At 43.3% G+C, this 24190-nt stretch overlaps 1 protein-coding gene across 1 annotated transcript in view; it reads right to left on the bottom strand.

Moving 5' to 3' along the window:
* Apaf1 (apoptotic peptidase activating factor 1) overlaps nucleotides 1–23953 on the bottom strand; it is a 65672-nt gene extending 41719 nt beyond the window's left edge. Inside the window, exons 1-13 of the mRNA XM_041674928.1 lie at nucleotides 23392–23953; nucleotides 21434–21612; nucleotides 21116–21305; nucleotides 19644–19841; nucleotides 11969–12152; nucleotides 9551–9663; nucleotides 9293–9424; nucleotides 7040–7278; nucleotides 5989–6156; nucleotides 4607–4738; nucleotides 3141–3254; nucleotides 1919–2103; nucleotides 231–357 (exon numbers count right to left, since the gene is read on the bottom strand). Coding sequence (XP_041530862.1) covers nucleotides 231–357; nucleotides 1919–2103; nucleotides 3141–3254; nucleotides 4607–4738; nucleotides 5989–6156; nucleotides 7040–7278; nucleotides 9293–9424; nucleotides 9551–9663; nucleotides 11969–12152; nucleotides 19644–19841; nucleotides 21116–21305; nucleotides 21434–21571 — 1920 coding nt within the window. The 5' untranslated portion in view covers nucleotides 21572–21612; nucleotides 23392–23953. The remainder of the gene's footprint in view (nucleotides 1–230; nucleotides 358–1918; nucleotides 2104–3140; nucleotides 3255–4606; nucleotides 4739–5988; nucleotides 6157–7039; nucleotides 7279–9292; nucleotides 9425–9550; nucleotides 9664–11968; nucleotides 12153–19643; nucleotides 19842–21115; nucleotides 21306–21433; nucleotides 21613–23391) is intronic.
* Between the last annotated feature and the right edge of the window lie 237 nt (nucleotides 23954–24190).

Below are 24190 nucleotides of genomic sequence, written 5' to 3'. Positions count from 1 at the left end.
GTAACTGGCAAATGGATGGAGCCCAGGTAAAGAGTTCCTCAACGTCCCTGGCAAGCTTGAACTACTAAAAACAGCTACATCTTCAACATTCGGAAGAAGCTTCTACGTTCAGAGTTTTACTCTTCTTTACTTCTAAATTGCCATTTTCCTAACTTAGTATTTAAACATATTCTAATCTGCACAATTGGGCCACATGCCTCTTCCGGTTTTTCCCAAGAGATGTGCCTTACCTGTAAGGTCCTATCGGCTCCACAAGAAGCTATCCTCTGACCATCCTGAGAGAAGCATGCGTGATAAACGGCATCTGTGTGGGGGCGGACAACGAGGCGCGAGAGGTTCTTGATGGTTTTCTTGTTTCTAAACACAGTGAGACATGAAGAGAAATTCAGTGACTGAGGAAAAAAGTCATGCTTTCTTTCAATACTAAGTGTCTTTAATATGGCTGTATTTCTCCCACATACAAAATTCTTGGATTACTAACTGCAAATGACAATACAGAACACCTAAAGAACAAGGTAATCCAATAGAAGTGATGTTTTTTTGTTTTTTGTTGGTTTTTTTTTGGTTTTTCAAGACAGGGTTTCTCTGTGGCTTTGGAGCCTGTCCTGGAACTAGCTCTGTAGACCAGGCTGGTCTCGAACTCACAGAGATCCGCCTGCCTCTGCCTCCCGAGTGCTGGGATTAAAGTTGTGCGCCACCACCGCCTGGCAGAAGTGACGTTTTTAAGAGAAGTACTATCTTACATCAAGTCACCTGGTGTGTGTCACAAATGTCACCACCGAGTTAAGAGAAATCTGCATGATCAAACACATGCCACTTTCTATTTTCCCTTTAAAAAAAAAGGATTTTACTTATATGTGGTTTGCCTGCACACACATCTGAACACCGTGTACATACAGCGACCACAAAGGTCAGAAAAGGCATCATATCCCCTAGAACTGAAGCTACAGATGGTTGGGAGCTAAATCAGGTTCTCTGCAGCAAGTGGTCTTAGCCACCGACCCATCTCTCCAGTCCCTCTATTTTCTTTTGATATATTAATGTAATATATATAAGCAAAGCTTTTTTAAGAAACACTTTTAAAATTAAAGAAACCTTGAAGAATGAAACTCACACTACACGTGACAATCACCCACCATTATGATAACAGACTTTTAAAACATTTTCCTCTAACTCCACTCAGAATGGGGCTGAGCCATCAGCCGGGCAGTGGTGGCTCTCAGGAGGCAGAACGGGCACATCTCTGTGAGTTCGAGGCCAGCCTGGTCTACAGAGTGTGATTCAGGATAGGCTCCAAAGCTATCCTGGAAGATTCCTGGTCTTCCACATCCACAAGCCGACCCATGCCATGCATGCACACCACACACAAACATGTATCCACTCATGGATGCACACCAAAACACATATAGTCATGAAAAGAAAAAAGGACTGGAAATGCTTTTTTAAAAAGATATGGAAGAATTAAATTAAATTCATTAAATAAAATCTCTACAGCAAAGAAAAGTAAAAGTGACTTTATAGGCATCATCTCATCTAAATCTTCATTGAAGTAGTATTTCCTTCAAAGGACTATTATCTCCATTTCACACATGAGAAAGTAAAGTGTGGTTCGTTCAAAGATCATAAACGACAATATTTTAGTATGGAGACTCAAACCTAGGTAGGTCTGTGGCTCCAAGTCTATCGCCATCACTACCACCCTAGATGACAGCAGCATTTGACATTAATATTTAGGATGACCTCTTCACCCATTTCTAGGATCTGTGACAATGGAATTATTTTCTCCTATGCTTACTTCTCTGGAACTTTCCACCAAGCTGGGACATTTATCAAAGTTTTAGAGTAGTTAAATCTCACAGGGTGTGTTTATTTACCACCAGGAAAAGAACGATTAATAACGGAGTCTCCAGCAACTCACATCCACTCCAGGTAAAGCCTTCCACTATCCACCTCCTGCTTGGCCTGCAGCTTTGCTTGTTGATAGACTTCGGAAGTTTCTGGCTCACAGAGGCCCAGCTGTACAATGTTAGGAAATGGCTGCCGTCCAAGAAGGTGTCCATTTAAAGACAAAAACTCTTGAAAATTCTCACAGACTGCACAGTCCTAGGATAAACTGAAATCTGTTAGACACATAGCCAGAGCAAAACCTGACATCTTTTTCCTTCTATAATCTTGATATTTTAAAATCTAAATGAAATATTCCCTGCATGAACTAAAATGTAACAGCCAACCAGCAGGCAATAAATGCAGTTACACAATGTACGCATGCTCGCTCGCTCGCTCTCGCTCGCTTGCTCTCTCTCTCTCTCTGCCTCCTGGCTGTTGCTCACATGGACGCTCCTTGTCTCAACATGTAAGCTGACAGTCTCGGCTTCAGCGGTGCCTCCCGCGTGCCTGCATGTTCCTTGCCCTGATGGTCATGGACACGCCCTCTGAGACCGTATGCAAGCCCCAGTTAAATGCTTCATTTTATAAATTGCCTTGGCATCTCTTCACAGCAAGAGACAAGTACTTCAGACTGAAGTAGTTACCAGGGACTGGTATTGCAGGACAGGCTGCCCATACCTGCCCATACCGGATGTTGGAGAAGTACGGAAGACAATGGGACTCTGGGCTAGAGAAGCAGCTGAATGCCACGGCTGAACTTGGAAGACAGCAGTGCCGAGAGCAATGTGGACTACGGAAGGCCAACTCCACAAGTCTCGGAGCAGAACAATATTAGCAACTGGGTTGGAGTCTATTTTTAGATATTCTAGCAAAGAATGTAACTGTTTTCTTGTCTTGTCCTATAAATCTGCCTATGGCTAAGTTGAAGAGTTTTGGACTAATTTCATAAGGAGATTTCAAGAGAAAGCAGGGAAAAAGGAAATATTGAATCTAAAAACAAATAAATATACAGTGATCCTCTACTGACTGTTAACTCAAGGATAAAAAATCTCATTATCACCAGGTGGTGGTGGCTCATGCCATTAAATTCCAGCACTCGGGAAGTAGAGGCAGGCAGATCCCTGAGTTTGAGACCAGTCTGGTCTACAGAGTGAGTTTCAGGGCAGTCAGGCCTACACAGAGAAACCCTGTCTTGAAAAAACAAAAAACAAACACAAAAAAAATAAATACTAAGGTTTCACACTAATATGTACCTTTTCGTCCAATATATGTCTGTATTCCACAAATTCATGAATCAGATGGGCAGGCCCAACAAGTTCCGTTTTTGCTTTAATCCAATCCAGGGAAAACATTAACGCACGAAGTTCCTTAAAAATAAAGAAAAAATAGTAAGATGGGGGCACTGTTTTAAAAAATAAAAATAAAAAATGAGACTTTCAACTAGAGCCTCATCATCCCAATACTACTGAGAAACACTTTGCAGATATCCAAAATTTAAGGCCAGAGGAAAGATGGTAAAATGATCACATAATAAAATGGGCGCCACATCTTAAATCAAAAGAAACTTTAGTTGTACAAAGGATTTAAACAGAAAACAGAAAAAAAAAAAGTTTTGTTTTTGTTTTGTTTTGGTTTTTGGTTTTTCTTTTCTTTTCTTTTTTTCTTTTTCTTTTTTTTTTTTTTTTTTTTTTGAGACAAGGTTTCTCTGTAACTTTGGAGCCTGTCCTGGAACTAGCTCTTGTAGACCAGGCTGGCCTCAAATTCACAGAGATCTACCTGCCTTTGCCTCCCAAGTGCTGGGATTAAAGACATGTGCCACCAACACCCAGCAAAACAGAAATTGTTAAAAAACATACAAGAGATCAGGTAAATTATTTTTGTAACTCTGAGGCACAGGGAATCTTCGCAATCATGACACAAAACGAAACATAAACACATGTACATGTGCTCACATGTGCAAATATACATACACAAACACAGGCACACACTTAACTAGATAAAAATTCAAATATTCTGCAGTAAAAAGCAATACATACATTAAAAATATACAAATAAACATTACTATAACACATAAGAGTAGGGCTTCATATGATTCTTTATTAAAAACCATAATGAAACAATCAAAGATAAATGCCTACAAGGAAAAAGAAAAACCAGGCAGATGGTGAGCGGCCTCAGATGTGGTGCCACACACCTAGATTCCTAGCACTCAAGGGGCTGAGGCAGGAGGATCACAAATTTGAAGCTAGCCTGGGCTGCACATTAAGACCTAACAAGGTAAATGCAGAAAGAAAAGAATGAGAGCTAATTCACAAAATAAATGTATATATAACCAATAATCAAAATTTTACCAGTAATCGAAGTGAAGGATTTACTACTTCTATAATGTTGAACTGCTAAGACTGAAGGAATGGTAAGAATACTGGCTACAGCTGGGAGGTGGTGAAGCCTTTGATCCCAGCACTCAAGAGAAAGAGGCAGGTGGATCTCTGAGCTGGAGCCAGCATCCACATCAGGCAGCTCACAACCATTTGAAACACTGGTTCCAGGCCTGGTGCCATCTTCTGGCATCCCTGGGTACTACTGCACACACAAAATGCACATATACGCAGACATCAAAACACTCATACACAAAATCATTAAGAAAAATAAATAAAAAACACATTTACAATACATGAAAAAAAGTAGAGTGAACTAATTTTCAACTGTGTCATCTTACTTTGTGCATATTGGCACTGGCCATGTGATAGGCTAGGAAATTGTACCAATACATGCAGTCCTCCTGATCTGGAGACAGAGCATGTGGCTGGTAATACCTCTGAAACTGAGTGACCATCTTCCTGTGTAGATCCTGAAACACAGATAAAAGATGTCTGAGGACAAAAACAATGTAACCTCAGCAGCACAGTGTCTCCCATTTCCAAAGCTAAAAAGAAAATCTCCCCACAGGCTAGTTACTAAAGGGAACGTTAGTGGTTTTACAGTGGAGAAATCCAGTAAATACCCCTTTAACCAGCATCTACAATAATCAACATCTACATTATTCATAATACACATCAACCTCAATCCCTGACAGGGTGTGAGAAAGGCACAGCACCATTTCTGTGCAAAGAAAGAAAGAAAGAAAGGAATTGAGAGCCTCTTTAATCCCAGCACTCAAAGGCAAAGGCAGGAGGATATCTGTGAGTTTAAGGCCAGCCTGGTCTACAGAGTGAGTTCCAGGACAGGCTCCAAAGCTACACAGAGAAACCCTGTCTTTAAAAAAGAAAAAGAAAGAAAGAAAGAAAGAAAGAAAGAGAAAAGAAAAGACACTAAGCAAAGAGGTGATAGCACACACCTTTACTCCCACACTCAGGAGGCAGAGGCGGGCAGATCACTAAGAGTTTAAGGCCAGCCTGGTCTACAGAGAAACTCTGTCTCAGAAAAAGAAGAAGAAGAAGAAGAAGAAGAAGAAGAAGAAGAAGAAGAAGAAGAAGAAGAAGAAGAAGAAGAAGAAGACGACGACGACGTAGTAGAAGAAAATCTCTCTGTGTGTGTACATTTATGCACAATGACTGTAGGAACCTTTAGAGGTCAGAAGAGGCTGTCAGATCCTCTGATACTGGAATTACAGACAGTTGTGAGCTGCCTAACATGTGTGCTGGGAATAGAACTTGGGTTCAAATGCTTGTGTTATTGTAGCCAAATAGGTATACCCTCTCCCCACTCAGAAAACATCAGACAACACCAAATGAGGAAACACTGTTAAAATTAACTAAGGAACTTTCACAAGTTTGAGGACATTAGGGAGATGGCAAATAGGGAAAAGATGCTACCATGATCAGATACTTCATGGGTCCTGAATTGGATCTGACTGTAGAAAGAACATTGGTAGAGAAGGTGGTAAAAGTTTAAAAACTTGTGCATTAGCTAATAATAGTGTATCAATGACAATTTTGCTGGTTTTGACGATTGTATTCTAGTTGTGTAAGATGTTAGCAGTAAGAGAAACAAAGCAAAAGTTTACACATAGGAAGCGTGCAGTATATTTTGTCTATCTCTGTATATCAAGTCTAAACTGTTTCTAAACAAAAAGTAAAAACGTATGTGAAATTACGTTACCTGTAGCTGACTTCGATTCTTCTCTGTAAGGAAATCTATTTGAAGATCATGTAAATAATAACAAAATGACTTTCCATTCCGATCGCAGAATAAGAGAGACTTATTAACAAACTCCTGCAATATGTCTTCGACTTCTTCAGTTTCCAAGTCCCAGAGAACACACAACACCTAGGAACCATTTTAAACATTTCATATACCAAAGTACAATGAGTAGAAAGTCCTATAGATAAAGTATTCTGACCAATACATATGACTTGAAAGCCCTGAATAAGAATGTCTCCACATCTAAGCAGAGCTTGGGGAAATCCTGTAGAAGAGGGGGAAGAAGGATAGTAGAGTAGGGGCCAGAGGGGTCAAAGACACCACAAAAGCACAGCCCACAGAATCAACTAACCACGGCTCACAGGGGTTCACAGAGACTCAACCGACAGTCAGAGAGCCTATATGGGTCTGACCTAGGTCCTCTGCATACGCACTATCACACTATGGCTGTGTAACTTGTAGGACTCCTAATGGTGGCAGCGGGAGGTATCTCTAACTCTTTTGCCTGCCCTAGAAACCCTTTTCCTCCTCCTGGGTTTCCTCATCCAGCCTTGATAGGAGGGTATGTGCCTAGTCTTGCTGTAACTTGATATGCTGTGTTTGACTGATATCCCTGGGAGACCTGCTCTTTTCTGAAGGGAAACAGAGGAGGAGTGGATCTGAGGGAAAAGAGAGGTAGGGGGTGGGAACTGGGAGGTGAGGAGGGAAGGGACACATTGGTCAGGATGTAATATATGAGAGAAGAAGAAATGTAAAAAGTATATTAAAAAAAAAGAATGTCTCCATGTGTTAAGAAGTTCAGCTAGTTCTCAGGACAAAAAGAGGAACTGGATGTTTCTCTCAGTTCTCTAGAACCACTGGGAATTAAGGAACTCACAAGATCAACGGAGCCTTTTACGGAGACCAAGAGCAGAGGGACTTTGGCACTGTCCCCTGTCACATCAGTACCATTATCAAAGTTCACATACCATATATAGTCAACCACAAGGAATGCTGGTCAGTCCATTACCTTTGTAGGGACCTTGACATCCTTCTGCAGGATGGAAAGATCTGTGTAATAATCTTTGATATCTTCTCTGAGCATTTCAACACTTATAGACATGGCTTCATCCAGAGCTTCATAATCATAAGAGGAAGATTTCCTTATTCTCTTAAACTGCTTATTCTGAAGTTGTCTGAGGTAGTACGCCCAGCGATTGGGAAAGTCACGTAAAAGTGCACCAATTAAAGACACCACAAGAGGAGAACCTGAAGGTAAAAGTGATTATGTTAATATCAACTTATTTTAAAATCACCACTATGCTGTGGGATGGTGCCCTTGTACACTGTAAAGATTTGTCACTTGTATTAGTTTAATAAAACGTTGATTGGCCAGTAGCCAGGCAGGAAGTATAGGCAGGACAACCAGAGTTGGAGAATTCTGGGAAGAGGAAAGGCAGAGACATAGTCCCCAGTCAGATGCAGAGGAAGCAAGATGAGAATGCCTTACTGAGAAAAGGTACCATGTCCCGAGGCTAACAGGTGGTGGTGGCATATGCCTTTAATCTTAGCACTTAGGAGGCAGAGGCAGGTGGATCTCTGTGAGTTTGAGGCCAACCTGATCTACAAGAGCTAGTTCCAGGACAGGCTCCAAAGCTACAAAGAAACCCTGTCTCAAAAAACCAAAAAGAAAAAAAAAAGAAGAGAGTGAGAATTATTGTATTAATTTAAGTTTGCAAGAGTTAGTTAATAATAAGCCTGAATATTGGTCAAGCAATTTATAATTAATATAAGTCTCTGTGTGTTTATTTGGAACTGAGCAGCTATGGGACCGGGGGGGACAGAAACTTCTGTCTACACCACTAAACAATTTAAAATTTTTAATCTCCCCCCCAAAGTGTGTGTACGGAGGTAAGTGTGGGAATGTCTGTGGGTGCAGGTGGGGGAGTGGTGGGGGAGTAAGAAGACGGGAGTGGGTAGGGGTGAGGATGTGAAGGTTACAGGACAACTTGTAGGAGTGAGTTCCATCCTTCCAGGAAGATTCTGAGGATGAAATACAGGTGGTGAGGCTTGGCAGCAGGCATCTCTACCAACTAAACCATCTCACCAGCACAAGAAACAATTTTCAGTGCAAGCTATCCAAGGCCTTGAAGCACTTCTAACTCCTGGTCACTTTCCTTCAAGGCATGTCTTCTAAGGAAATCATCAGAATAAGACAGGTCTTGCTGACAGATACTCATTACATCATTTGCTCAGTTCCTTTGCATTATCTTTTTGTGCAATCCCTCTGCTACATGTCAGTCACACCCATGCAACGGAGTCCAGAGAAAACTGCCAAGGCTGAACACATGGAAGAGCCCTGAAAGGCGCCACAATGAAGGCAATGCTGGGAGCTCCACCCCTCCTCCCAAAACCATCAGCACACCTCTCATCTGTCTCTGCATCACCCTCTATGAGGCACTAAATGTAAGTCCCTGGTCTCTGTGAGCTGCTCAAACAAGTTAGCCACACTTAAGGATGGGATGGGATTGGATGTTCACCTTCCTAGAAATGCACGGAGGGGGGAGGACCTAGGACTTACCACAGGGCAGGGAAATCTGACTGCTCTTTGGGCTGGAGAGGGAGGGGGAGAGGAGTGGGGGGAGGGGGAGAAGGGTGGGAGGAGGGGGAGGGAAATGGGAGGCTGGGAGGAGGAGGAAATTTGTTTTTTTTTTTCTCTTTTCTCAATAAAAAAAAAGTTAAAAAAAAAAAAAAGGATGGGATGGGAGCTGCTGAGTCAGAAGCATGGGTACAACAACCTAGAGCCTGTTAACTGGTATCTGGAGTTGGAAGAAGAGAGCGGCAGTCGTAGGAATTGATCCTTCATCCTGTAGGATAGACACTTTTTCCACGGAAGCCATTTGAGAATTAAATAAAAGGACATGTGGTGTTGGAGTTTGGCACTTACTCGCCAAACCGAAACATTAATTTTATAAAATTCCAAACAAAATAATTTTTAAATAGTGGTCATAATATTTTTTCACAGACAGTAAAAATCTCAACTTCATTTCATCTTTCTCATGAGCCTACTCTTTACCACATGGTGGGTACAAGTAACATTATTATATAGAATAAATGCCAAGTATATTCACTTAAGGTTTGAGAGGTACCTAAAATATCAAATGCCATGAAACAGATTTGGGTACTCATGTGCTAAATTAGCATATTCACCAGCTTGCTTTATAAAGAGGGCATCGGGATTTGCACAGCCTTCCCTCACACACACACACGCCAGCAGCCGTACCTTTGCATTCTTTTATAATACTGTGAGCCTCCACTGGCAAATCTTCTTTCTTCATGCTAACGAAAAGCGATAAGATTTCAAGTCCCTTCTCTTTCCCTAGACCACTGTCCACAGAGATATCATACTTGGGACCTGCAGCAAAATTGTAACACAATGGAAGCAGTGCGTTACGTCACATGTGTTCATGCACTGAATGAAATAATGCCTTTTGATGTAAGAAGTTTACTACAGCACTCACAAGGAAATGAAAAGCCTTACCCATTACAGAGTCCGTAACACTCTTATCTCTGGTTGTAAGAAGAATATGACACTGGTTGTCGAAAGCTTTTAACACCCACGGATCCCAAACATCATCTAAGATCAGCAGACACCTAAGTTTAAAAAGTGAAATGAAATCATGTCAGGCAGTGGTGGCACATGCCTTTAATCCCAGCACTAGGGAAGCAGAGACAGGCGGATCTTTGTGAGTTCAAGACCAGCCTGGTCTACAAGAGCTAGTTCCAGGACAACCAGGGCTACAGAGAAACCTTGCCTCAAAAAATAAAACAAAACAAATAAATCACTAGTGACTCTTTATTTTACATCCCTTTAAAAAGAAATTCAAAGGCAAGGGTAAGATGGTAGACTGGAAGTTTCTACCATGTGTCTCCATGAACAGGAAGAGTCAGGATAGCAAAGGAAAAACTTCTAGAAGAAAAAGAAAGGAAAAACATGAGGAATTGTGGTGGTTTGAATAAAAATGGCCCCCATAAGGCTCCATTTGCTTGCATGCTTAGTCCCCAGTTGATGAACTGTTTAGAAGGATAAGACATGGCCTTGTTGGAGGAGGTGTGTCACTAGGAGTGTACTTTGAGGTGTCAAAAGTCCATGACAGGGCAAGTTTCTTGCTCTCTGACTGCTGCCTGTGGATCAAGATGTAAAGCTCTCAGCTACTCCTCCAGCACCATGCCTGTCTGCTCCCGGCCATGATGGTACCACACTAACCCTCTGAAACTGGAAGACAGCCTCCAATTAAAGGCTTCCTTTTGATAAGCGCTGCGTTGGCTATGATGTCATGATGTCTCTCCACAGCAACAGAATGTAACAAGACAGAAGTCAAGGTTGGCAAGAGTACAAGAATAAGTCAATAAAAGTATGCATGCACATGCATGCACAAAATAAGTCAATAAAGTATGCATGCACATGCATGCACAAAATAAATTTAACTAAAAGAAAAAGGCTCTGCAGTTAAAAAAAACTAGCCACTCTTATAGAGGAGCCAAGTTTGGCTCCCAGAACTCACTGGGCAGCTAACAATAGTCTGAAATTCCAGTTCCAGGGGATCCAATACCCCCTTCTAATGAGTGAGAGAAAGAAAGGGTGTGGATTTGTAAGTCCCAGTGTGCCTGTTTCCCATTTGTGACTCACCAGGTGAGTTCCTGACTGTTTCTGATGCTTTACTCTGCCATCATGGACTCTAACTTTCTGAAACTGTAAGTCCAAAAGAACCCCTTCCTTCTAGAAATAGCCTTGGTCACGGTGTTTTTTCACAGTAACAGAAAGGTCACTAAGACAAGAGGCTTGTGGGATTGTTCCACCAACTGAGATGCAGCAGAAGGGATAAGATTGTTGGGATCTGCTAGTCTAGCCAAACAGACCACAAGCTGCAGGTTTTGTGAGAAACACAGTATCCTGAAGCTATAGAGGAAATCACCCATCATTGCCTGTGACCTCCTTAGGTGCACACACGAGCACATGTGCACACACATACACACCCCACACACACTTCTCAGGCCAGTGGGATGACCCAGACTTAAGTTCAATTCCCATAATCCAGGACAGAAATTAAGAACCAACTCCTGAAAGCTGTCGTCTAATTACACACACACACACAAACACACACACAAACACACACACATACACACACACACATACACACACACACATACACACACATACACACACACATACACACACACACATACACACACATACATACACACACATACATACACACATACACACACACATACACACACACATACACACACACATACACACACAATGAATTTTAAAATAAAATCCTTTCAGCTAGGGATATGGCGCAGTGGTAAAACACTGCCTAACATGGATGAAGAATTAGGTTCAATCCCCACCCACGCAAAAACAAGAAACCCTTCCTTCTTTCCATTCTCACTCTTTAACTTATTTGTTTAGGTTTTCTTTATCTTGTTCTACATTTATCCAATGGAACCAATTTATTCAAACTAAGAAGTTTGTAGTTTCTAACAAAGACTACTCACCAACTACCAACTGCTTCTCAAAGTCCTACAGTGGCATGTAGGAAGCAATACGATGAAAAACGAGCATTTTAGACCAAGTGGTAGCTACTTTCCTTTTTAAAATTAGAAGAGAGACGGGCGATGGTGGCGCACGCTTTTAATCCCAGCACTCGGGAGGCAGAGGCAGGCGGATCTCTGTGAGTTCGAGACCAGCCTGGTCTACAGAGCTAGTTCCAGGACAGGCTCCACAGCCACAGAGAAACCCTGTCTCAAAAAACCAAAAAAAAAAAAAAAAAAAAGAAAACCATAAAATTAGAAAAGAGAGCAGTAGGAAAGCAATGCCTCTTGAAAAAGGGCATGTTGTTCTCAGAAGGTCAGCAAGTCCCCTACACTGACCACATCTGACCGTCTGTACCTGGGGTGTTTGCGCAGCATCAGAACACGGAGACGATCTTTAGCCTCCTCAATGTTAAGTGGAAGTCTCTGAGAAAAACTCTCCTCTTGATCCAGGCGTGTGCAAAGATTCTGCAGTTTCATCAGAAGCCCAGATTTGTCTTGTTTTCCAACTGAAACCCAATGCACACCCCCTGGGAAACAACCTAAGAAGGAAGAAAGGATAAATGTGTAAGGGTACGGCCCTCTGAACTGCTTTACTGCCGTGTATCTTCATGCTCATCTTCCATCTCATATCTGTACCTTCTCTGGAGTCAGGCTACAAATTCTGATAGGAGTTTACTGTTGAACTATAAACTAGATCTAAGAAAAACTGAAGATTTTAAGTTAGGAACATATCTGAGGCTTTCAGGGAACTATTCTTGCTCTACCAAGACAACTTCCAGAATCTTTGTTCCCAGCATTGGCCGTGTCTCACTACAGTGCCCTTGCCATATGGGCTGAGTTATTCTTTGTTGTGAGCGATTTTCCCATGTTTACTAGAATGACTGACAGCCTCCTGATCCCTACTCTGGGATGCTAGGAGTCTCCCTATCAGTACTGACACCAAAACCATCTTTAAGCACTGTCAAACACCCCTACAGGGGTGAAGAAATCATCCAGTTAAAAACGAATGACATCAGGGCTAAAGAGATGGCTTAGTGGGTAAGAGTTCCAGCTGCTCTTCCAGAGGATCCCCTTACGGCTCCCAGTTCCCCATGGTGGCTTAGAACCTTCCGTAGCTCCCCTTCCAGGGGATTCGACTCCCTCTTTTGGCCTCTGGGGGGCAGACATGCGGTGCATACATATACGTGTTTGCAAAACACACACATAAATACAAATAAGTATTTTTTAAATTTTTTTAAAGGAACAAACATTTATGAACACACGATGCATTCAGTAGGGTCCTCTGAGAATTCTCGAGAACGGCTCCGCTGCTCACTAGCTGTGACTTCCAGCACATCCCTTCCGGTTATTCCCATTCCTTACACTGAAATACGATGACTCTACTTCCTACAGAACTGCTAAGAGAATTTCAACACAAATGTGATAGGCATGGTGGTACATGCCGTTATTCCCAGCACTCAGGAGGCAGAGGCAGAAAGATCTCTGTGAGTTCAAGATCAGCCTGATCTACACAGTCGAGTTCCAGGCTAGCCCCATCTGAGAATACACAGTGACGTTCATCATTCCGAGCTGGCATGCTGGTACAGCAGGTACACATGATTGCCACACAGACCTGATAACCTGAGCTTGATGCCTGGAAGCCAGAGAACAGTGGGAGGAGAGGGCGGACTCCATAGCGCTGTCTTCAGACCTTCATATGAGGACTGTGGCACCCGCGTACCCACAAGCACACATGCACGCACAGGGACGGAAAGACATACATACACGAATAATCTTATTTTTAAAAAAATGGTCGGGCATAGTGGGACACGCCTTTAATCCCAATACTCAGGAGACAGAGGCAGATGATCTCTGAGTTTGAGGCCAGCCTGGTCTACAGAGTGAGTTCCAGGACAGCCAGGGCTACACAGAGAAACCCTGTCTAAAAAAAAACAAAAAAGAGGGACCTGGAGAGATGGCTCAAAGGTTATAAGCAGTGACTGTTCTTCCAGGGGTCCTTAGTTAATTCCCAGCAATCACATGGTGGCTCACAACTATCTGTAATGAGATCTGGTGCCCTGTATGTATGGGCATACATACGGGCAGAATACTGTATACATAACTAATAAATAAATCTTTAAAAAGAAAAAAACCAATAATAATAATATTTTTAAATATTTAAATTTTTAAAAGAAGCTCGTTATTTTGTGTGCTAACTAAAAGAGATAGGTTAAGAAGAGACAAGGCTGGAAAGCTTGGTTTGATTAGTGCGTACCTTAGAAAGCAGACAAGAAACCCTATCACTTTACGGCAGAAACTTCCCAACGTTCTCGGCTGTGATGAAGCAGGAGGCCCTATAGCTGTGCTCTGTGTATGTGTATTTGGAAACACACTGCAGATATGCTCCAAAATTCACCCCAGGCTGTTAACAGAAATTTAGAACTTAGGAGACCAGCAAACAAAGAGAGTTTTCATGGATGCTAGCCAAGTACTCCACCCGCTGAGCTAGTGCAGCCATCTTGGTGGGTGCCTCTGAGACAGCATCTCAGTCTGTAGATGCCATCAGCCTCAACCGCCCAACTCTCCTGCCCCAGACTCCTGAATTCACCTCCACCCTTAGTTTGGTTTTACTTCTTTTTAAATAAAAAATTCTACTTTCATAAGACTTAAACAAAATTTTAATCCTTTTTTATGTTTTATGTTTTATGTTTATTATCCCAGAAATAAAAAAGTAAAGTATCTCAATTGGGCTACCTGATAAACTCTATATTTAAGGCATTTTCCTAGGTTAAAGCCTTCCTATCCTAAATTTAAAACTACATTGGAGCATTATAAGCATATGCAAGAAAAAACAAAATAAACACTATTTATTTCAAAAAGAAAGGTAGACAAAAATATTAAGTGATCAACTAATCTACAAATCTATAGTACAGCATTTAGTTTAATAATGAACTGCTGTTTCTACATTTTAGATGAATCTCAACGTCTTAACTATGGGCACAATGGGCACAAGAGGGAGCAATTTAGCCTTGAAAGAAGTTTGTACTTCTACTTCAAAGAAATTTATTCAAAGAAAAACTGCCTTTATTCGGGGGGGGGGGGTGTTACATTCTGTTTTCACATGAGGTTTTTCCTGGTAGCAAATAATAATCTAATAGCATCAAAGAAATCCTGGAATGGACAGAAACAAACAAGTAGGCAGCCTATAGAAAAAGTTCCCATGCTTTAAAGACACAGCATAGGGTTGGCAAGACAGCTCAGTGAGTAAAAACCATCCTGACAACCTCAGTTCAACCCCTGAAATCCACACAGTAGACAGAGAAGTGATGACCATGGCACACATACATCTGCACATGCGCACATAAACACACAAACACACACACACACACACACACACACACAGAGTACTGTAATTGGTTTAAAGATATGTTGAAAATTCCTATATGTGTACATGTTTGAGTGCGTGTGCGTGCGTGTTTGTGTATGAAACAGCCAAACTTTCCAAAGAAAACTGGTTTATTTAAAAATGCATAGACAGGCAGTGAAAATCCCATCACTTGGACCTCACCAAAGTACAGGAGAAATAGAAATTAAGTTCACATGTATGAAAGACTTATTAGTGTATCTGGAATTTTCCCAGAGTAAAGCAGTTAGGGACTGGGGAGATGGCTCTGTTTGTCAAGTGCTTACACAAGCATCGAGCAAGGGGAACTGAATTTAATCGCTAACACCAATGCAAAACACCAGATGTGGGAGGGTTGACAGGGCATGCTTAAAATCTGTAAGAAAGGCTAATCTCTATGAGTGGCTGCCCAGCTAGCCCAGCTCAGTCACTAAGCTCTAGGTTCAGTGAGACACCTGTCTTAAGTGTGGAGAACAATTGAGGAAGATACCGTATGTTGACCTCTGGCCTCCACAAGCACATGTACACACACACACACACAAAGTGGTTAAATTACACAATGTTTCCTGAGCCATTAACTCTCTAAGTCTCTAAAATTAAAAGTTCATCATAATATAAAGCAACTTAAATGAGATATACTTTACATTTATATATACACACATAAATAATATATATATATTTTTAAAGTTCACCATGAAACTGAAATGAATCATTTCTTTATCCTAAAGGAACTGAAGACCACTTTAAACGTCCTGAAATATCTTTAGTGACCAATTTTACAGTAGTTTTTTTAGGGTTTTGTTTCATTTTGTTTTAAATAGATTCTTGCTGTACAAGGAACTCACCATGTAGACCAGGCTGGCCTTGATCGCAGAGATCCATGGACCTCTACCACTCCTGCGCTGGAATTAATGGCATGCATCACACTTCCAGACAGCCGAAGAGATTTTAAAAACTATTCTGAGGTTCTGGAGACTTTCAAAGAGCTAATAAGTCTCAAGAAACTTCTCTTATAACAGGAAAACAAACACACACACACACACTAAGAGCTAAGGACTGAGCATCCTGTCAAAACTGCCATCAATAGCGCTAAGAAAAGCTAAGAAGTTGGAAAGTAAATCCTCGCGCACAAAGACGTGGCCTGGACTCTAGACTCTATCTTTCCGATCTCCACAGGTCTATTAAACTGTCTGATTGCTGACTAAGACTTGTAATTTAACGTGCTCACTAGAAGTCAGAAACTTATCAAGATTCCCTTCCTGTGATAAACAAATAGGACTCACTGAAAAATGAAGGTGCTAGGGAGACACGCAGGCATTTACAGCCAAAGCTGATAGTCTGAGCCTGGATCTCCAGAATCTACATGATGGAAAGAGAGAACCAACTCTCACTAACTGTCCGCTGTCCTTCACACAAGTGCGTGAACACACACACAAGTATGCACACATAATAAATAAATATTCTTAGGAATCATGAAAAAATGGAGGAAGCCAAACACTGGGGCAGATGTACATTTATTCCTGATGAATATCATGAGAACCCTGCCAGCAAATCTGAAACCCTCTGCTGCCCAGCAAGCCTTCCGCCTCTCCACTAACCACTCGGTGCCCTTCTGACTTCCCTTCCCTACTCTTCCATTCCTAGTCTGCCTAGCAAACTTTATTCCTTCTCTAAAATTCAACTAAATGCCATCTCATTCAGGAAACCCACCCTATCCAACCGCTTCCTCTAGAAAGTGAGCGTTCCTTCCTTTTAACTTTGTACCCTGTATTAGGTTTTTGGTTTTGGTTTGTTGTTGCTGTTGTTTTGGGTTTTTTTTTTTTTTTGAGACAAGGTTTCTCTGTAGTTTTGGTGCCTGCCTTGAAACTAGCTCTTGTAGACCAGGTTGGCCTTGAACTCGAACTCACAAAGATCAGCCTGCCTCTGCCTCCCAAATGCTGGGATTAAAGGCATGTGCCAACACCACCAAGCTGTATTAGGTTTTTTTTTTGTTTTGTTTTGGTTTCGGTTTTTAGGTTTTTCGAGACAGAGTTTCTCTGTAGCTTTGGAGCCTGTCCTGGAACTAGCTCTTGAAGACCAGGCTGGTCTCAAACTCAGAGAACCACCTGCCTCTGCCTCCCAAATGCTGGGATTAAAGGCATGCATCGCCACCACCTGGTAAATACCCTGTATTAGTTAGGGCTCTCTAGAGGAACAGAACTAATAGAATTAATATATATGTATATACATATCATATGCACATATATAGCTGGGTCTATATATATAGTTACCTATAGGTGGGTGGGTGTATGTGTGTGTGGGTGTGTGTGTAGTTAATTCCAGGTGTAGTCAAGATGAAAACTAACAGCCATATGTGTGCCGTGTACTTTCTTCTACCGTTCAATTCTCACACACAATAATTTGTATAGTGTTCCCCTACTGGACTATGAATGAGTCCCTCAAGTGCACAGCCTTTGTTTGATTTCCCATGCTCAACACTGCCCCTCACACAACAGACACTCAGATATTTACTGTAGACATGAATACCTAAGGAGAGGGAAGTCAGTCGCCAGATAAATGGAGCTCTAAAGCCACTCCTAAAAACTCCTCTGGCTGCAGTCAATCCTCGGGTTTCCTTCCTGGGAATTTCCCAAGGCAGATGAGCTCATTTTTATCTTGAATTAGGATGCGTCTATGAGAATGTCTGGATGTGGATCTGTGGGTGCGACTGCAGTGCCAAGGAAAACAGAGGAGGGCACCAGACCCTTAGAGCTGCAGCTACAGGCAACTGCGAGTCACCTGACATGGGTGCTGGTAACTAAGCTCGGGTTCTCTGGAAGACCAAGAGCCATCTCTCCAGCCCTAAGATGTTCATTTTTTTGTTTGTTTTTTTCGAGACAGGGTTTCTCTGCGGCTTTGGAGCCTGTCCTGGAACTAGCTCTGTAGACCAGGCTGGCCTCGAACTCCCAGAGATCCGCCTGCCTCTGCCTCCCGAGTGCTGGGATTAAAGGCGTGTGCCACCATCGCCCGGTTAAGATGTTCATTTTTAACGATAAACAGTTAGAGCTGGGGGATACAGCTCAGTTGGCAGAGTGTTTGGAGAGCAGGCATGAAGCTCTGAGCTCAGTTCCTCCCAACACCGTATAAACGGCATGTGGTAACATACGCCTGTCATGTCAGCACTCAGAAGGGAGACTCACACAGAAATCAGAAGTTTAAGTACGTAGCAGATTCAAGACTAGCCTGGCTTATCTGAGCTGTCTCTCCCTCTACACCCATCCCACCCCACACCCAAAAGAAAAAAAGATAAGCAACTAACAGAAATAATTATAGAAAAAAAAGGGCTGAGGAGACGGCTCAGTAGACAACCTTTCGACCCTTTCTCAAGCCTGCAACCCCCAAGCCACTGCAATGCTAGACAGCTAGGTTCTCTCAAGGGGCACTGGGTCTCTGGCCCCTTTGGGAGACAAGCAAGCGGCACTGTGACAGACAAGTCAGAAAACAATCCTATTTCACATGCCCATGGTAGGCCGAATCATGGTCTCCTAAAGATGGCCACAAAATGGTAAATATTTTACTGTAATGAATGGTAAAAAACGTACTTCATAAATCCGATCATTAAAGATCTGGGGTGAGATTCTCCTGGATTATACAGTAAACCCAGTGTGATCACAGGGCCCTCATAAAGAGGGGAGCAAGAAAGTCAGAAAGCAATGTGACACATGCTTAGGAGAGAGGCAGGTGGATCTCAGAGTTCAAGGCCAGCCTGCTGTACAGAGTAAGTTCCAGGACAGCCAGGGCTCTGTCTGTAGAGAGACCGTGTCTCAAAAGCAAACAAACAAAAAAGCTGGGCTATAGTGGTGCCGGCCTTTAATTCCAGCAGAGGCAGGTGGATTTCTGTGAGTTCAAAGCCAGCCTGGTTTACAAAGTGATCTCCAGGACAGCCAGAGCTCCATAGAGAAACCCTATCTCGAAAAAAAAAAAAGAAGAAGAAGAAGAAATAAACGTGAGGAAGAGGGACAAGGGCTGTAACTGTGGTGGAACGTCTGCCTAGCATATGAGGAGCCCTGGGTGTGATCCCCAGCACCTATGATGACTCACCCTCAAAAACACCCAGAAAAGGAAACAGAGGACAGAAGCAAATCACTATGAAAGAGAGGTAGGCAAAAAGAGGAAGATGTAATGCTATGCATTGCTGGGTTTGAAGATGGAGCTATGAGGTAAGGAAATAGAGGCTCCCTCTTGGAGGTAAACAAATCAAGGACAGAAATTGTCCCAAGTGCTTCCAGATGAATTCAGTCTTAACACTTTGACTCCAATCTAGTTTAAAAGAAAAAGAACCAGCGGGGCGGTGGTGGCGCACACCTTTAATCCCAGCACTCGGGAGGCAGAGGCAGGCGGATCTCTGGGAGTTCGAGGCCAGCCTGGTCTACAAGAGCTAGTTCCGGGACAGGCACCAAAGCTACAGAGAAACCCTGTCTCGAAAAACAAAAAACAAAAAAAAAGAAAAAAAACCTTAAGACAAGAGATGTACGTTACTTAAAGTCACTAAATTTGTGGTCATTTATTACCAGCAGCCACAGGAATGCCTAAGAGCAACAATAAATAAGAATTTCAGTGCTCAAATAAACAAAATCTTGAAAAGCAGTGTTGCAATGATGAAACTTACCTTCTAAGAGGGCGTGATCTCGAACCGCTTCAGCAGCTAGCACAGATTTCCCACAGCCCGCCATTCCATATATGGTGACCCACCCTGGCTCGCCACTCAGCTTCCAGAGCTTCTGCTGAATCGCCTTCACCAGCTTCTTTCTAGTAACGAAAACCACCGGCCTCTGTGGTACTCCACCTTCGCACAGCACGGTCCTCACTGAAAGCCCAAACAAGTACGGATGAATGAAACTGCAAAACTGGTGAGTAACCCTCTGGGAAAACCAGGATAAGCGAGGCTGATGCTTAACCTCAAAATTTCCAAGACGAATATCAAAATTTTTTTTTTTTTTTTTTTTTTTTGGTTTTTCGAGACAGGGTTTCTCTGTGGCTTTGGAGCCTGTCCTGGAACTAGCTCTGTAGACCAGGCTGGGCTCGAACTCACACGAATATCAAAATTTTATATATATAAAAAAAATTAGGTGTGAATTTCACCCTTCCAATGTCTCATAACACAAAGAACACGAGTATGCATATTATAGTCTTCAAGATCACGACACACAGTGGAAGTCTCCATCTATCCCTGCCTTATACACACGATTACTCCCTGACTCTCCAGCCCTCTTTTGTCTGTGTCTAACAATGGGAAGAACCAAGGGTACAGTCCAGCAGCTGAGTTTGCAAGGTCAGGATTGTGGGTTTAATCCCAAGCGCCACAAAAAACGAAAACGGGAAGGATGAGGACCAAAATGGTTCAACAGGCAAATGCACTCGCTGCCAAGTCTGAGGAACTGAGTTCAACTCCCACAGGTTGTCCTCTGACTTCTTCTTGGGCTCCATGGCTCACACAATAAATAAATGTGAAAAAACCAAAAAACTTGTTAACTCTGGAAAGAATGTAAAGGGAACAATGGTTATGGAATTCCTTTCAAAAACATAGGCTTCTGGGCTGGAGAGATGGCTCAATGGTTAAGAGCACTGGCTGTTCTTCTAGAAGACCAGGGTTCCATTCCCAGCACCCACATGGCCACTCACAATGGTCTGTAACTCTAGTTCTAGAAGATCCAACGCCCTCTTCTGGCCTCTGAGGACACCAGGCATACACACGGTGCACAGGCATACATGCAGGTAAAGCAGGCAGACACATAAGATGAAATTTAAAAAAAAAAAATGTAAATTTCTAAAAATTCTTTTCCTGTCTTATAAACTCTATACAACACGCAAATTAAGAAAATAATTGAGGCCCTGCAAACGCTCTTATTAGCTATAGAATTTAGAGCGCATATGCTACCCCTCAGCAGTAAGTAGTTCACTACACGAGAAAAACCTGTATCAACATGGACACAAATAATTCAGATTTGGACTTAAACTATTTCTGCGCCTGCTTCCTTCCGGGAACGGAAATACACTCTCCAGCACTTCAACTGCAATCAAACCTGCAAACAGAGCCACGATGATGGCAGCGCCGTGACACGGGGTATCAGGGATACACACCAAATGACGTTAGCCCGCCGTCTGTGTCTTTGCCACTGGAAGAAGAGATGAGAGGAAGGCCACTGTGAAGAAGAGCGGCAAGGTCTTTATATCCTTCGTGCAGGAGAGCGTTGTAGAATGAAATGTAGGCACAGTTGTCTTTATTGAGTATCATCGAGATCAGAGCAGCGGCTCGTTGGTACTGAGTGGTCTGGGAAAAATGAGATAGGTAAGGATGCAGCCGTGCATACATCGGCAGCACAAATTAGCGGAGCCTGGGCCAAGTCCTGAGGGCACCGGAAACTTTAAAGACGTATAAGCCGCCTCAGAGGGCTTTACCTGGCTCCTCACTTTTTCCTCCTCAACTACCGTCAAAACGTTGTCGCTGATCATGTGATCCATGATGTAGGATGTTTTGATGTCCCTTTCCAGAGCCTCTCTGTGTTGAAGCAGACAATTCCGGGCCTTTGCATCCATTGTCCTTCAGTCTGTGTACCCACTTCACTGCTAAGCATGAGCTACAGACAACATATCAACACACTTGTCACGACAAGAAACATGACATGTAATCAAGAAATGCAAAGAAAGCAAGATTTTTTTTTTTTTGGTTTTATGAGACAGGGTTTTTCTGTGCAGCCTTTGCTTGTCCTGAAACTAGCTCTGTAGATTAGGTTGGCCTCGAACTCAGAGACCTCAGAGATCCACCTGCCTCCACTTCTCAAGGGCTAGGATTAACGGTGTGTACCACCTCTGCCTGACTTCTTATTTCTTAATTATGTTTCTATTGAAAATGGAACATTACATAGCCATTTAAAATTACATAGCTCATATCTCTATGCATTATATGTACTGACAAGGAAAGATGTTTCTGGCACTGGTGATTTAAAAAAGAGAAATAAAACCCCAAATAGCACAAAATGTGTTCTAGCTCATCAATCTAGAAGAGGATGCTTAAATGCTGTTCATCAGTGTTTGGGAGGCTGAGTAGCAAGATTTTGGCTTTCTTTTATAATTTTATAGTCATTCTTTTCAATAGACATTGCCACTTTTTACAGTAAAAATTCTTCCTTTTCTTAAGTTGAGGTTCTGTAAAAGTTACCATACCTAAAGTTTTAAAACTTGTTTCCTTTATCCAACTTACAACCAAGTGGCATTGCTGCTCTGACTTCTCAAAGGAGTTGTCAGTCCCAGATCTTCACTGGAAAGCACATACTCACAGAACCACAGGAAATACCCTCCAACGTCATTGCTTGGACTATGGTAACAAAGGATGATATTCTTTACAGAAAGATATTGCCATTTCCTAACAAGTTCCCTAAAATATAATGGAAATTATTCCAGGGGTATAAAGCCCAGTTCTGACTGTTTGCAAGTTCTAAAACATTAACAGAACTCCATCCTATGTATTAAAGTGTGAACGCCTTAAATAGGCTTAATCATTCCTTCAATACATGGAGTGTGTGTGTGTGTGTGTGTGTGTTGCTAGGGATTGAACCAACCGCCTTAATTTGCAGGGTGGGCAAACAATCTACCACCCGTACTACATAATTTCAGCCCTCTTTCATCATATCCTGATACTCATATCCTTGAAGGATAGTAGAACAAAAAAAGAAGCAATCAGAATGTGACTATCCTAGTGCAAAATCAAAGATGGGCACAAAGTCATTCAGAGAGCTCGGAAGAGGGGTATCATCCAACTTTAAAAAAAGAAAACTTTTTTTTTGTAAAGTCATCAAATGTAGCACTTGCAAAAAATAAAAATTAAAAAATGCGTCTGTTTGTGCTTGCCAAGGTCTGTAAAATGCCCAGGAGGGGAATGAAGTTAACTGGGGAAAAGAAATCAGAAGCAAGCCTATCATTTTCAAAGCTAACAGTTTTAGTCTCGATTGACAGTTGTGAAATTCATCCTGACAAAGGATATTAGGTTATGTTTAACAATTAAGCAAAACCACACTTTGCAACTAATTTCCAATGTTCTCTAGCCTTATTAAACTTACTAAACACTTTTTTCAAACTTTACACAAACTGAAATGCTATGGGCAAACTCCCGGTGCCACACCTCTGGAGGCCACATCAAAAGAGAAAGTCAAACTGTTCGGAGACATAGAACACAAAATAAAGTCTGTCTGTCCAGGTCTACTTCCTCCTTACATAATTTCTCTTCCTGGCACGGGAGCAGAATGATCAAATATCCCGCTTCCCTTATCTTCAGCCCCCGGGTTCTGCAACAGAACTCTCACCAAGAACTTGTCTAGATGGGGTGGGGAAAGATAGAGCGAGAGGGGAGGTAAACTTACCCAAAACCTTTGCACCGAGGTCGTGCTGGGAAGAGGAGCCCCGGGAGGGTCCGAAGCTGAGGCTCGATCGCCTTAGTGCACCCGGGGCTCCCAGCTGCTCTTCCAGCGACCCCGCGCCCCGGGCAGGTCCCGATACCTCAGGTGCCTCACCTGGGCATCGGCCGCTCGGGGCGCAGAGGGATGCCCGGGACTTGCGAGCGACGGCGAGGGACGGTCACCTCGGCGGGCTGACCCCACCGGTTGCCTCAGGCCGCACTCGAGAGACCTCGCTCGACCCAAACACAAAAGCACTGCCACTCCGGCCGCCGCGTCTCCCCTCCGGCGGGAGCTGCCCGGGCGGTAAGCGGACGCCGCTCCGAAGGCTGAAGCGACGGTCTCCGATCGTTTCCGATCGTCTCCGAACGCGGACCGCACACACCTCCCGCTGCCGACCCCCGTCTCCCACCCCTCGGAAAGCGGACAGAGCCGCCTCGCCCACTCGCAACCTCTGGATCTCCACCTCAGGCCCGCGGAGCGCTCAAACACCGCTGGGCCCCGCCCAGCCCAGCCCGGACGGCGCGCGCCCGAGCACGCAAATCCGCCGCCAGAGGGCCGGCCGCCCGGCGCGCGCCACCCCGCTACCGACGCTACCCTCGGCGCGTGCCCGCAGGCCCTGGGATTGCATCATCGCGTGCGCAGAGGGGCGGGGCTAAGACGCGGGGGGGGGGGGCGCGGGGGCGCGCCCAGCCCGGACGTGGCGCGCTCGGCCCCGCCCCTCTCGTCGCGTCCCCGCAGCCGGCGCACGCCGGAGAGTCTGAGT

This window comes from Microtus oregoni, unplaced genomic scaffold, assembly GCF_018167655.1.
Source record: "Microtus oregoni isolate MIOR12 unplaced genomic scaffold, Mior012 000001F_ref0000356, whole genome shotgun sequence".
NCBI lineage: Eukaryota > Metazoa > Chordata > Mammalia > Rodentia > Cricetidae > Microtus > Microtus oregoni.
Note: the sequence above shows the minus strand (reverse complement) of the source record. Positions and strands in the feature narration are given on the sequence as shown.